Below are 15,623 nucleotides of genomic sequence, written 5' to 3'. Positions count from 1 at the left end.
AGGGATAAACCAACTGCAAAGGCGTATCTGGTCAGCGGAAGGGGCGAGGAGATGGAAGGTGTGGAGCAGCAGCCCTTACAAATATCTCCTACCTGCATCTCTCAATGAGACACAAGGTGTCAATGAAAAAGATGTGGGGGATCGGCTCCCAGAGAACAGGTCTCCAGCTCAAGGGCCAGGGCAGGCAGCAGGACAGATCTTGTCTTCACAAGGAAGAGTGGATACTGGAATCAGGGCCAAGAACTCAGCAGGTCAGGCAATACCAGTGGAGCAAAATGAACACTTGACATTTCAGTTTGGGACCCTTTGCAAGTACAGGTGAATGGGACCAACCAACAATGTCAACTGTCCATTTCTCTCCTGATGTACTGAGTTCTTCTAGCAGTTCTTGCACGACTGCGCAAGCATGTGAAGGTCTGAGATCAGCAGGAGAGTTTAAAAAGTGAGCAGATTAACAGAGTGGGGGACAGAGTAGGAAGGCTTTGGCTCGAGAAGCTTTGGGGAGCAGAGGCTGAGGACGAGCTTGCTCCCAGTCAGGTAAGGCTGGGTAAGATCCTTTAATTAATCTAATTGGCTTAGGAGTAGGTAATGGAGGCAGCAGTTAGGGCAGTCGAGTGCTCCGTTTGTAGTACGTGGGAAGTCAGGGCGAGCACAGCTGTCCCTGATGACTACACCTGCAAAAGGTGCATCCAGCTGCAGCTCCTGATAATCCGAGTTAGGGAACTGGAGGTGGAGTTGGATGAAATTCAGATCATTTGGGAGGTAGAGGCAGAAATAGATGGGAGTTTCAGGGAGATAGTCATCCCTAAGAGTCAGGTGACAGGTAGCTGAGTGACTGTCAAGAGAGGGAAGGGGAATAGACAGAATGAGCAAAGCCCCCTGTGGCCATTCCCATCAATAATAAGTATACTGTTTTGGATACTGTTGGTGGGGACGATCTACCAGGAACAAGTTGCAGTGGTTGCGTCTCTGGCACCGAGACTGGACCCTCAGCTCAGAAGGGAAGGAGGGAAAAGAGGAGGGCAGTAGTGACAGGGAATTTGATAGTTAGGGGGACAGATAAGAGGTTCTGTGGAAGAGATCGAGATCTCAGATGGTTTGTTGTCTCCCTGGTGCCAGGGTCCGCGATATCTCAGATCGAGTTCTCAGTATTCTCAAGAGGGAGGGTGAGCAGCCGGATGTCGTGGTCCATGTAGGGACCAATGACGTGGATAGGAAGAAGGAGGAGGTCCTGCAAAGAGAGTTTAGGGAGTTAGGTGCAAAGTTGAAGGACAGGACCTCCAGGATTGCAATCTCAGGATTGCTACCCATGCCACGTGCTAGTGAGGCCAGAAATAGGAAGATAATGCAGCTAAATGCGTGGCTAAGGAGATGGTGCAGGAGCTTCATGTTTCTGGACAATTGAGCCTTGTTCCAGGGAAGGTGGGACCTGTTCCAATGGGACAGGTTGCACCTGAACTGGAGGGGGACAATCATCCTTGCGGGAAGGTTTGCTATTGCTGCTCCGGGGGGGTTTAAACTAGATTTGAAGGGGGAGTGGAACCTGAGTATTAGAGCAGATAGTGAGGTGGAGGAGGATAAAGGTCATGCAAGAGCTGCAAGTATAGTGCATGGAGTAAAGCCAGATCTAGCATATAAAGAGGCTTTGAGGAAAGAGAAACAGAATAAAGGGTGTAAAGGTAGTAAGGTAGAAGGGCTGAAGTGTGTGTACTTCAATGCAAGAAGCATCAAGAACAAAGGTGATGAACCGAGAGCTTGGATACATACATGGAATTATGATGTAGTGGCCATTACGGAGACTTGGCTGGCACCAGGGGAGGAATGGATTCCGAATATTCCTGGATTTCAGTGATTTAAAAGGGATAGAGAGGGGGGAAAAGGGGAGGAGGGGTGGCATTACTGGTCGCAATACTAATCCAGCTACAGAAAGGGTGGATAATGTAGCAGGATCCTCTTTTAAGTCAGTATGGGTGGAAGTCAGGAACAGGAAGGGAGCAGTTACTCTATTGTGAGTATTCTATAGGCCCCCTGGTAGCAACAGAGATACCGAGGAACAGATTGGGAGGCAGATTTTGGAAAGGTGCAAAAATAAAAGGGTTGTTATCTTGGGTGACTTTAACTTCCCTAATATTGATTGGCACCTGATTAGTTCCAATGGTTTAGATGGGGCAGAGTTTGTTAAGTGTGTCCGGGTCGGATTCCTGTCACGGTATGTTGACAGGCCAACTAGGGGAAATGCCATACTAGATCTAGTATTAGGTAACGAACCGGGTCAGCTCACAGATCTCTCAGTGGGTGAGCATCTGGGGGACAGTGACCACTGCTCCCTGACCTTTAGCATTATCATGGAAAAGGATAGAATCAGAGAGGACAGGAAAATTTTTAATTGGGAAGGGCAAATTATGAGGCTATAAGGCTAGAACTTGCGGGTGTGAATTGGGATGATGTTTTTGCAGGGAAATGTACTGTGGATATGTGGTCAATGTTTAGGGATCTCTTGCAGGATGTTAGGGATAAATTTGTCCCGGTGAGGAAGATAAAGAATGGTAGGGTGAAGGAACCATGGGTGACAAGTGAGGTGGAGAATCTAGTCAGATGGAAGAAGGCAGCATACGTAAGGATTAGGAAGCAAAGATCAGATGAGTCTATTGAGGAATATAGGGTAGCAAGAAAGGAACTTAAGAAGGGACTGAGAAGAGCAAGAAGGGGGCATGAGAAGGCTTTGGTGAGTAGGGTAAAGGAAAACCCCAAGGCATTCTTCAATTATGTGAAGAACAAAAGGTTGACAGGAGTGAAGATAGGGCCGATTAGAGATAAAGGTGGGAAGATGTGCCTGGAGGCTGTGGAACTGAGCAAGGTCCTCAATGAATACTTCTCTTCAATATTCACCAATGAGAGGGAACTTGATGATGGTGAGGACAATATGAGTGAGGTTGATGTTGTGGAGCATGTTGAAATTAAGGGAGAGGAAGTGTTGGAGTTGTTAAAATACATTAGGACGGATAAGTCCCCCGGGCCTGACGGAATATTCCCCAGGCAGCTCCACGAGGCAAGGGAAGAGATTGCTGAACCTCTGGCTAGGATCTTTATGTCCTCGTTGTCCATGGGAATGGTACCAGAGGATTAGAGGGAGGCGAATGTTGTCCCCTTGTTCAAAAAAGGTAGTAGGGATAGACCGGGTAATTATAGACCAGTGAGCCTTATGTCTGTGGTGGGAAAGCTGTTGGAAAAGATTCTTAGAGATAGGATCTATGGGAATTTAGAGAATCGTGGTCTGATCAGGGACAGTCAGCGTGGCTTTGTGAAGGGCAGATCGTGCCTAACAAGCCTGATAGAGTTCTTTGAGGAGGTGACCAGGCATATAGATGAGGATAGTGCAGTGGATGTGATCTACATGGATTTTAGTAAGGCATTTGACAAGGTTCCACATGGTAGGCTTATTCAGAAAGTCAGAAGGCATGGGATCCAGGGAAGTTTGGCCAGGTGGATTCAGAATTGGCTTGCCTGCAGAAGGCAGGGGGTTGTAGTGGAGAGAGTACTTTCAGATTGGAGGGTTGTCCCACAAGGATCTGTTCTGGGACCTCTACTTCTCGTGATTTTTATTAACGACCTGGATGTGGGGGTGGAAGGGTGGGTTGGCAAGTTTGCAGATGACATAAAGGTTGGTGATGTTGTGGATAGTGTTGAGGATTGTCGAAGATTGCAGAGAGACATTGATGGGATGCAGGAGTGGGCTGAGAAGTGGCAGATGGAGTTCAACCTGGAGAAGTGTGAGGTGGCACACTTTGGAAGGACAAACTCCAAGGCAGAGTACAAAGTAAATGGCAGGTTACTTGGTAGTGTGGAGAAGCAGAGGGATCTGGGCATACATGTTCACAGATCCCTGAAAGCTGCCTCACAGGTAGATATGGTAGTTAAGAAAGCTTATGGAGTGTTAGTTTTCATAAGTCAAGAGATAGAGTTTAAGAGTCACGGGATAATGATGCAGCTCTATAAAACTCTGGTTAGGCCACACTTGGAGTACTGTGTCCAGTTCTGGTTGCCTCACTATAGGAAGGATGTGGAAGCATTGGAAAGGGTACAGAGGAGATTTACCAGGATGCTGCCAGGTTTAGAGAGTATGGATTATGATCAGAGATTAAGGGAGCTAGGGCCTTACTCTCTGGAGAGAAGGAAGATGAGAGGAGACATGATAGAGGTGTACAAGATATTGAGAGGAATAGACAGAGTGGACAGCCAGCACCTCTTCCCCAGGGCACCACTGCTCAGTACAAGAGGACATGGCTTTAAGGTATGGGGTGGAAAGTTCAAGGGGGATATTAGAGGAAGGTTTTTTACTCAGAGAGTGGTTGGTGTGTGGAATGCACTGCCTGAGTCAGTGGTGGAGGCAGATACACTAGTGAAGTTTAAAAGACCACTAGACAGCTATATGGAGGAATTTAAGGTAGAGAGTTATATGCGGGGAAGGTTTGAGGGTCGGCACAACGTTGTGGGCTGAATGGCCTGTACTGTGCTGTATTGTTCTTTGTTCTTTGCTCAGTTCATGGAGACTGGGACAGGGATGGGTAGGTGTCCCTGAGACAATGCAATAGGGCTGGAAAGGTGTCCCTGGAGCAATAGAACAAGGACAGATGGGTGTTCCTGGGGCTTTGGGATGGTATTAGGTAGGTTTTTCTGGAGTAAAGCACTAGTGAATGTGGGAGTGGGGTATTTCTGGAGTGATACCAATCCTGAGGTTGATTGCCTCTCTGTGTCCCACTCCTTTCCCCATGTACGATAAAGAGCTCACTTCACCATGTTTTGCAACCGTTGGGACAAACATTTGAAGTTGAACAACTCTTCGGTGGTAATTTCCTTCGCTGGCCGTGTATCTGAGGACAAACACACTTTGCCTGGTGGTTAATATTTGATAGAGTGAGGCTGATGGCTCTCTCTGAGCTGCCTCCCATCCACCAGGGAGATTATTTTTACTTATCACATGTACATCAAAGGATTGAAACGTACAGTGCTATTTGCAGCAACAACCAACACAGTCTGAAGATGTGCTGGTGGCAGCCCACAAGTTCCACCGTGCTTCCAGAGCCAACACCGAATGGTCATAACGACCTAACCCAGTGTACGTCTTTGATATGTGGGAGGAAACCCATGTGGTGATGAGGAGAATCTCCACCTCCCCCCACCCCCTCCCCCGGATTCAGTCAGCGTGCCAGGTGTTTGGCCTCCGAGGACACCAGTCTCCATTGCAAAAACCTTCAGCCTTTGTCCTGCTGAATCGTCGGCAGTTCAAGGCTCATATTTACTGGTCAATGTCCAACATTCAGTGGTTGGGAAATGACTTTCATGCTGATATAAGGACACACTTCTAACCCAGGGGAAGACTCTGCTTGTGTGCCTGTGACCATGGGAGCTTTGAAACTGCTGTCTGCCCTCAGCATCCTCTCCGCCGTCAATACTGACCTAACGCTATTCCAAAGAGTGGGGCCGGTGACTTCAGAGAGGGTAATGTAGACTGGAATTGGTTCGTTATTGTCACATGTACTGAGATACAGTGAGAAACTTGTACACACTGTCCATACAGGTCAGACCATTACACAGTGCATCAAGAAGCAACTTCATTGGCCACCTACACTTACAGTGGCATGCAAAAGTTTGGGCACCCCGGTCAAAATTTCTGTTACTGTGAATAGCTAAGTGAGTAAAAGATGACCTGATTTCCAAAAGTTAAAGATGACACAGTTCTTTAATATTTTAAGCAAGATTATTTTTTTCCCATCTCTTACAGTTTCAAAATAACAAAAAAAGGAAAAGGGCCCGAAGCAAAAGTTTGGGCACTCTGCATGGTCAGTAATTAGTAACACCCCCTTTTGCAAGTATCACAGCTTGCAAATGCTTTCTGTAGAATCTTTCAATTCTTGTTTGGGGGATTTTCTCCCATTCTTCCTTGCAAATGGCTTCTAGTTCTGTGAGATCCTTGGGCCGTCTTGCATACACTGCTCTTTTGATGTCTATCCACAGATTTTCGATGATGTTTAGGTCAGGGGACTGTGAGGACCATGGTAAAACCTTCAGCTTGTGCCTCTTGAGTAGTCCATTGTGGATTCTGAGGTGTGTTTAGGATCATTATCCTGTTGTAGAAGCCATCCTCTTTTCATCTTCAGCTTTTTTACAGACTGTGTGGTGCTTGCTTCCAGAATTTGCTGGTATTTAATTGAATTCATTCTTCCCTCCACCAGTAAAATGTTCCCCATGCCACTGGCTGCAACACAAGCCCAAAACATGATTGATCCACCCCCATGCTTAACAGTTGGAGAGGTTTTCTTTTCATGAAATTCTGCACTTTTTCTCCAAACATATCTTTGCTCATTGCAGCCAAGAAGTTCTATTTTAACTCCATCAGTCCACAGGACTTGTTTCCAAAATGCAACAGGCTTATTTAGATGTTCCTTTGCAAACTTCTGATGCTGAATTTTGTGGTGAGGACGCAGGAAAGATTTTCTTCTGATGACTCTTCCATGAAGGTCATATTTGTGCAGGTGTCACTGCACAGTAGGACAGTGCACCACCACTCCAGAGTCTGCTAAATCTTCCTGAAGGTCTTTTTCAGTCAGATGGGGGTTTTGATTTGCCTTTCTAGCAATCCTACGAGCAGTTCTCTTGGAAAGTTTTCTTGGTCTTCCTGACCTCAACTTGACCTCGCCACTCCTGTTAACTGCCATTTCTTAATTGAGGAATGAAGGAATCGAGGAACTGAAGAAACGGCTACCTGAAAATGCTTTGCTATCTTCTTATGCCCTTCCCCTGCTTTGTGGGCATCATTTATTTTAATTTTCAGAGTGCTAGGCAGCCGCTTAGAGGAGCTCAAGACTGCTGATTGTTGGGACAAGGTTTGAGGTTTCAGGGTATTTATAAAGCTTTGAAATTTGCATCACCTGGCCTTTCCTAACGCTGACTGTGAACAAGCCATAGCCCTAACAAGCTAATTAAGGTCTGAGACCTTGGTAAAAGTTATCTGAGAGCTCAAATCTCTTGGGGTGCCCAAACTTTTACACAGTGCTACTTTCCTTTTTTTTCCCCACTCTAAAATTGTGCAGAACTAAAGTAATACACTAATCTCGCTTAAAATGTTGAAAAGAGTGTTTCGTCTTTAACTTTATGACTTTTGGAGATCAGTTCATCTTCTACTCACTTAACTATTCACAGTAACAGCAATTTTGACCAGGGGTGCCCAAACTTTTGCATGCCACTATAAAGAAAAACAATAAAATTTATGAAAAAAAACTACACATAAATAAAAACTGACCAACAATCAATATGCAAAAGACAAATTGTACAAATAACAAAAATACTGAAAAAAATGAGGTGTTATAGACAATAGACAATAGGTGCAGAAGTAGACCATTTGGCCCTTCGTGCCAGCACCGCCATTTTGAGATCATGGCTGATCGTCTCCTATCAATACCCGGTTCCTGCCTTGTCCCCATATCCCTTGATTCCCTTGAGGCCTTGAAAGTGAGACTGCAGCTTGTGAAATCAGTTCACTGTTGAGATGAGTGAAGTTATCCAAACTGGTTCAAGAGCCTGATTTTTGAAGGGTAATAATTGTTCCTGAATCTGTGGTGTGAGACCCGAGGCTCCTGTACCTAATGCCCAGTCGTAACAGTGAGTACAGTGCGTAGCCTTTGAGAAGGCAGAAGAGAGAAAACAGTATAACAATACTGTCTGTCCTCCTGAAGCAACATACTGTGAATGGCCTGGAGTTGGGGAGCCACAGAAGGTGGTGTAGGACAAAACCTCTGCAGATCCACAGTAACTCACCATCTCTGAGGAGAAGCCTCCAATAAGTGTTGGAGGGGAGACTGGAAATCCAGAGTTTACTGTGTTTACTTTGTTCTATAATAGAAGCTTGGTCACAACCGAGGAACTCCACAGGGAGGAAGCTTTATATTCATTGTCTACCTGCCTCAGTTTCCCAACTACACCCCATCTTCTTCTCCCTAGAACATAGAATAGTACAGCACATTACAAGCCCTTCGGCCCACAATGTTGTGCCGACCCTCAAACCCTGCCTCCCATATAACCCCCCACCTTAAATTCCTCCATATACCTGTCTAGTAGTCTCTTAAACTTCACTAGTGTATCTGCCTCCACCACTGACTCAGGCAGTGCCTTCCACGCACTGTCCTCTTTTACACACTTCCCATTTCCATCCAACAATTTGGGCTCCTGCCTCACCCCTTCCCTTCACCGTAAGACATAGGAGTAGAATTAGGCCATTTTGGCCCATCAGATCTGCTCTGCCATTTAATCGTGTTTGGTCCTTTCCTTTCTCTCCTCAGCCCCACAACCCGGCCTTTGGTGCCATGTCCAATCAAGAACCTGTCAATCTCTGCCTTAAGTATACTCAACGCCCTAGGTGTGGCTGTTGCCTGTGGTAATAAATTCCACAAATACAACAATCTCTGGCTAAAGAAATTTCACTGCATCTCTGTTTTAAATGGATGCCCCTCTTGTCCTAGACCTTGGGAAACATCCTTTCCACATCTACTCTGTCTAGGCCTTTCAACATCCGAAAGATTTCAAAGAGATCCCCTCCCCATCCTTCTAAATTCCAGTGAATACAGACCCAGAGCCATCAAATGTTCCTCGTATGATAACCCTCTCATTCCAGGAATCATTCTAGGAATCATTCTTGTCAATCTCCTCTGAACCCTCTCTAATGCTAGCAGAGCCTCAGCATAACATCCCTGTTCTTGTATTCTAGACCTCTTGAAATGAATGTTAATATTGCATTTGCTTTCTTCACCACCATCTGAACCTGCAAGTTAACCTTTAGAGTGTCTGTACAAGGACTCCCAGGTTCCTTTGCATCTCAGATTTTTAGATTTTCTCCCCATTTAGAAAATAGTCTGCACACTTACTTAAAGCATAAGATATAGGAGCAGAAGTAAGCCATTCAGCCCATCGAGTCTGCTTTGTCGTTCACTTCATCCAGTCATCCCCACTCCCCTGCTTTCACCCTATACCCTTTGATGCCCTGACTAATCAAAAACCTATCTATCTCTGCCTTAAATACACCTAGTGACTTGGCCTCCACAGCCACTCGTGGCAGCAAGTTCCACAGATTTACCACCCTCTGACTAAAGTAATTTATCCACATCTCTGTTCTAAAAGGACATCCTACAATCCTGAAGTTGTGCCCTCTTGTACTAGAATCCCCTACTATGGGAAATAACTTTGCCATATCTAATCTGTTCAGACCTTTTAACATTTGGAATGTTTCTATGAGATCCCCCCTCATTCTCCGGAACCCCACCAAAGTGCATGACCATGCATTTTCCAACATTGTATTTCATTTGCCACTTTCTTGCCCATTCTTCTAATCTTCAGTGGCTTTCCTGTTTCCTCAACACTACCTGTCCCTCCAGCAATCTTTGCATCATCTGCAAACTTGGCAACAAAACCTTCTATTCCATCATCTAAATCATTGATATATAGCATAAAAAGAAACGGTTCCAACATCGGCCCATGTAGAACACCACTAGTCACTGGCAGCCAAACAGAAAAGGATCCTCTTACTCCCACTCACTGCCTCCTACCAGTCAGCCAATGGTCTTACATGCCAGTAACTTCCCTGTAATATCTGGGCTCATAGCTTAGTAAGCAGCCTCATGAGTAGTACCTTGTCAAAGGCCTCTGGAAGTCCAAATATACAACATCCACGACATCCCCTTTACCTATCCTACTTGTAATTTCAAAGATTTCCAACAGATTTGTCAGGCAAAATTTTCCCTTAAGGAAACCATGCTGACTTTGTTCTATCTTGTCCCGTGTCACCAAATGCTCCACAACCTCATCCTTAACAGTTGACTCCAACATCTTCCCAACCACTAAGGTCAGGCTAAACTGGTCTATAATTTCCTTTCTGCTGCCTTCCTCCTTTCTTAGAGTGGAGTGACATTTGCAATTTTCCAGTCATCTGGCATCATGCCAGAGTCCAATGATTTTTGAAAGATCATTCCTAATGCCCCCACAATCTATAACACTACCTGTTTCAGAACTTTAGCATGCAGCTTATCTGGTCCGGATGTCTTATGTACCCTAAGGTCTTTCAGCTTTTTGAGCACTTTCCCTCTTGGAATAGTAACTGCACTCACTTCTCTTCCCTCACACCCTTCAACACCTGGCACACTGCTCGTGTCTTCCACAGTGACACTACAAAATACTCATTTAATTCATCTGCCATCTCCTGGTCCCCCGTTATTATTTCTCTAGCCGCATTTTCTAGAGTTCCTAGATCTACTCTCATCTCTCTTATGTTTTACATATTTGAAAAAGCTTTTATTATCCATTTTTACGATGTTTGCTAGCTTGCTTTCATATTTCATCTTTTCCCTCCTAATGATTCCCTTAGTTGTTCTCTGTAGGTTTTTGAAAGCTTCTCAATCCTCCACCTTCCCACTAATTTTCGCTCTGTTGTATGCTCTCTCTCTTTTGCTTTTACGTTAGCTTTGACTTCCCTGGTCAGCCACAGTTTTGCTATTTTACCATTTTTGGACTACATCAGTCCTGCACCGTCCTCATTTTTCCCAGAAACTCGCACTATTGCTGCTCTACTGACATTCCCGCCAGCATCTCCTTCCAATTTACCTCTCTCATACCACTGAAATTTCGCTTGCTCCACTGAAATACTGCTACGTCAGCAGTACAACCCACAAGGATTCAACATCTTCTGATCTAATGTCACACCATTCTAAAGATTTGATGCCATTCTTTATCTGCAGAGCCAGGCCACCCCTCTGCCTACCTCCCTATCCCTCTGGTACAATGTGTAACCTTGGACATTCAGCTCCCAACTACAACCATCCTTCAGCCATGATTCAGTGATGGCCACATCATGCCTGACAATCTGTATTAGTGTAATAAGATCATCCCCCTTATTTATTAAACTCTGTGCATTGAGATATAATACTCTGAGTACCGGCTTTCTCCCTTCCTGATGTAGAAATTTGACCCTATGTGATGACAATTCTTTCCCCACCTCACCAACCCACTCAGCTGCATCCCAACAGCAGAACCTTTGTTGCTCCAGGTTCCCATACCAGTCTCTCTTGTCTACAAGAAACAAGAGGAGTAGACCCCTGTAGCCTAACCCGCCACTCAATCTGGGTTGCTGGAGCTGGGGGAGACAACAGCACTCACTGGGGCCTCTCTGCCTTCCCATTCACAAGGTGCTCATCAGGGTGAAACATTAACATTGCTTCTCATTCTGTGAATGGCAGTCCCAGGCCTTACATAGAACATGGAACAGTACAGCACAGTATCGGCCCTTCGGCCCACAATATTATGCTGAACTCTTAAACTTCCCCAAAATTAATCTACCCCTTCCCTCCCACATAGCCCTCTATTTTTCTATCATCAATGTGTCTATCATGTTGCACATATCTAGCACTCTGTGGAAACTTACCCCTGATGTCCGTTCGTTATGTACGACATGGACGATCACGGTTTTTCCCTGACATTGATTGCTCCTGGCAAATTTTTTGACAGAAATGGTTTGCCACTGTCTTCTTCTGGGCAGTGTTTTTACAAGACAGGTGACCCCAGCCATTATGAATAGTCTGTAGAGATTGTCTGCCTGGCATCATTGTGGTCGCACAACCAGGACCTATGATCTGCAACAGCTGCTCCCACCACCCACCACCTGGTCCCATGGCTTCACATGACCCTGATCGGGGGCTAAACAGGTGCTACCCAAGCCAAGGGTGACCTACAGGCTACCAGAGGGATGGAGCGTCTTATACCTTCTTTGATAGAGACATATCTCCATCCTGTCACTCAGCTCTGACATCTCCCCTAAACCTTCCTCCAAACACCTTAAATTATGCCCTCTCATATTTGCCACTTCTGCTATGGGGAAAAGGTGCAGGCTGGCCACTCGTTCTACATCTCTTATCATCCTGTACACCACCTCTCACCTTTCTGCTCTCCAAAGCTCGCTCAAACTATCCTCATAAGACATGCTCTCTAATCCAGGCAGCATCCTGGTAAATCTCCTCTGCACCCTCTCTAATCCAGGCAGCATCCTGGTAAATCTCCTCTGCACCCTCTCTAATCCAGGCAGCATCCTGGTAAATCTCCTCTGCACCCTCTCTAATCCAGGCAGCATCCTGGTAAATCTCCTCTGTACCCTCTCTAATCCAGGCAGCATCCTGGTAAATCTCCTCTGTACCCTCTCTAATCCAGGCAGCATCCTGGTAAATCTCCTCTGCACCCTCTCTAAAGTTTCCACATCCTTTCTATAAAGAGGTGAGCAGAACTGAACATTATACTCCAAGCAACACACACAAAATACCGGAAGAATTCAGTAGGTCAGGCAGTATTTATGGAGATGAGTTTGTAGTTTAGAGCTGAGACCATGGTCCGACCATGGTTTTATAGAGCTACAACTTTACCTCATGGCTCTTGAACTCAATCCCTGACTAATGAATGACAACTCTACTTAGTAGTGGATTTTGCCTTAGTGGTATTAGGTTCAGGTGTACTCACCCATCACCGATCCCGCAATGATGCCCAGCCCCAAGATCTTGCTGAGGAGGATTTTCAAACATGGAACTGGAAGGAATGGAAGATAAAATGTTACATTTCACCTGCACAGAGCCTGAATAAAAATACAGTTTACTGCAGGCTGGACAGCATCTGTGGGAGAGTTAACATGAACTGGGATATCAGATTCAGATTCAATTTATTGCCATTTAGAAACCACAAATGCAATGCAGTTAAAAAATGAGACAACGTTCCTCCAGAATGATATCACAAAAGCATATAACAAAACAGACTACACCAGAAAATCCACATAATGTTTGGCAATCCCCAATCCAGAGTCCAGAGGGGCTGCTGCGTATTAATATCGCGCTACTGTCTTAGCGCGTTCCCCGGAAAGGAGCTCCAAATCCACCAGACAAAAGACCAAAAACTAAAACTACAAGACCTGCACAAAACCACATAGTTACAACAGTGCGAACAATAGCATAATTGATTAAATAAAACAGACCATGGGCACAGTAAAAATAGTCCAAAGATGTTAAGGGACTGTAAGTTCAAAAGAAATCACCACACAGTTTCCACAAATCCCCAGGGTCCCCACAGACTCGCCATCCCACACCAGCGGCAGAAGGGAAAACCCCCTCTATGGACTTCCACGGCGCCGCCCAACTCAGCCTCGCAGACGCAGCACACAATGAAGCTCCATCAAAACTAGCCTCACAGACGCAACACACCGAAAGCGACCTGACCGCAGCGGACTCCGAGTCCGTTGAACCTCCGAGCCGATGACCATCCCCTCCGGCACAGCTTCTCCGAGCACCATCCTCTGCTGAGCGTATTAAGACGGCCCCACCAACGGCCATCGGCAACGCGACCCCGAGGACTGGGGGCCTGTTCTTCCCAGCAGACCTCACAGCAGCAGCAGCAACGAAGAAGGTCTTCCTGGAGATTTCCCGATGTTCCTCCGTGCTCCCACGTCCGTTTTCAATCGATTATGATTGCGCATGGCACCCCACTTCACAAATAACAGATAATCAGCTACGGAGTGGCCGCTGCAAGCTGCGTCGCGCCGCCATCTTGGATTTCAGCACACCTGATATGGTGTTTTATGTGGTAAGGAAGGAGTGAACAACGGGGATTTTTGTCAGATCAGGACAGCATGTTCATAGTGCTTTTCCCCAGTGTCAGGGATCATAAACTAGCGGTCATAGGTTCCAGGTGAAAGAGCAAAGGTAAAACCTTTTCACACAGTTAATGTACATTAATAGAACAAGAAACTGGAGGAAGTGTCGAGCTAGATATGATTGCAATATTTTCAATTTGGACAGGTTCCTAGATAGCAAATAGGACAAGCTCAGGAAGGCACCTTGACCAGCATGGAAGAGTTTGTCTGAAAGGCCTGCTTCTATGTTTTGCTTTGTGAAGGATGGTAGCACAGGGAGGTGGATCAGGGTAACGCAGGCTAGGTGGTTATTCCTACTCCTTTTTCTACTGGAGAAGTTGGCACCATCCAACCAAGCATCCTTCAGACAGTTCACGGAACCACCGCTTTTGCTTTTTCTTCTTTCAAATATGAATCTGCTACTGTGTTTTACATCTTGCTGGTGTTTTCAGACCGAATGAACAATCTGGCATTTTGCTCTCTCTGAGAGAGGTCAATGAGGTTTCAAGTGAAGAGCATGGACTGGAGGTAAATAAGACTGGATTAACTCCATTTCTCTCCGAGGAAGACTGAAATCAATGAGGACGAGAGCAGAAGGTTCAGCACCGTCTGCCTGAGCTTGACTGGTCTCTTTCTAGCTCAATGCTTCCAAAGGAGCATGCCTGCTTTCAAACAATCTCCCATTCCCTTTCGCTCAATGGTGCTGGAGTATTGGGTCTTTGGTAAGATGTTAATCAACACAGTTTGTGAACTGGCCCCTGTAGATCATGTTGCTGTGTCACTCCTTTTAATCTGTTGCTAGTCTGTGCAATTTTGTTCGGGGTGGATCGGCTTGGTGGGCTATAGTCAACGAACAACACAGCACTAAATTGAACTGAACCGTCCTGGACTGTTTCAATGACTTTGTGGTTTTATGTTTTATATTCTTTTCGCTAGTTTTTTTGCCATTGTTCTTGTTCTCTGCTCTTTTTTGTGCATTGGGGGTTTGATGTTTTTCTTCGAACAGCTAACGCGGGTTTTTTTTTGTTTTGTGGTTGTCTGTGGGACGACGGGTTGCCTAATCCATACATATTTTGATAATAAATATACTTTGAATCTTTAAGTTAAATAGATCTACAACATTACACGTAAAATATTATAATAAATAAAAATCGCCAGCCGACCGACGGATTGTGGATTGGCGCGGTCCCAACAGCACCAAGCAGTCTGGGCTCCGCTAGTGATTGACACCCAACTCCACCAATTAGAGGCGAGCGGATTTGGTCACAGTGAGCCAATCGAGTGCCGGGATCGGAATTCACCCAAGCGGATGGCCCGCAGAGAGTCGGCTTGCCATTGTCGCGCGGTTAAGGCGATGGACACCCACCATGCAGGAAATTCAGCTCCAGGAGGAGTTTATCGTAGCATCGCTCGGTGAGCAGGAAGTTTATCAGGAATGTCTTCAGCAACTCGGCGGCCGCCATCTCCGCAGACCTCCCGCCCAATGGCGTCCACTGTGTCGCGTTCCGGACTGTCCGTGCGGAAACAAACTGATCCGATGTCAAAGGTTCCTACCCGCCTGGCCTTTGGTGCAACAAATATCCTTCCCCTTCTCTTCTATATAATAGCTAATCATAACTTTAACTTCAAAGAAGTAGGGGTTTATTTGCCTAGTCCGGCTGTTTGGTGCTGCAGCAATAATCAAAACTAAAACGGCGCCCACCCGTCTCAAACAGATGCTGGAAATCCAGAGTAACACACACAATGCTGGAGCTCAGACAACATCTGTGGAAGAGAACCGAGGCCTCGGGCCAAGATGCTGCCTGACCCTGAATGTCCGGGCAGCGCCTTTTGTACGGCTCCGGCTCAATAGCAGTTTGAGGAGCCTCTTGCCGTATGACGAGGGCATTCTGCCTGGTTGCACAGGATGCAAGGGGAT

At 45.9% G+C, this 15,623-nt stretch overlaps 1 protein-coding gene across 1 annotated transcript in view; it reads right to left on the bottom strand.

Moving 5' to 3' along the window:
- The window catches only part of mpdu1b (mannose-P-dolichol utilization defect 1b), a 65,969-nt gene extending 50,660 nt beyond the window's left edge, over positions 1–15,309 (bottom strand). Inside the window, exons 1-2 of the mRNA XM_059975326.1 lie at positions 15,072–15,309; positions 12,547–12,612 (exon numbers count right to left, since the gene is read on the bottom strand). Coding sequence (XP_059831309.1) covers positions 12,547–12,612; positions 15,072–15,168 — 163 coding nt within the window. The 5' untranslated portion in view covers positions 15,169–15,309. The remainder of the gene's footprint in view (positions 1–12,546; positions 12,613–15,071) is intronic.
- Between the last annotated feature and the right edge of the window lie 314 nt (positions 15,310–15,623).

The sequence above is a fragment of the Hypanus sabinus genome, chromosome 7 (assembly GCF_030144855.1).
Source record: "Hypanus sabinus isolate sHypSab1 chromosome 7, sHypSab1.hap1, whole genome shotgun sequence".
Lineage (NCBI taxonomy): Eukaryota > Metazoa > Chordata > Chondrichthyes > Myliobatiformes > Dasyatidae > Hypanus > Hypanus sabinus.
This window is presented reverse-complemented; position numbering and strand designations above follow the sequence as displayed.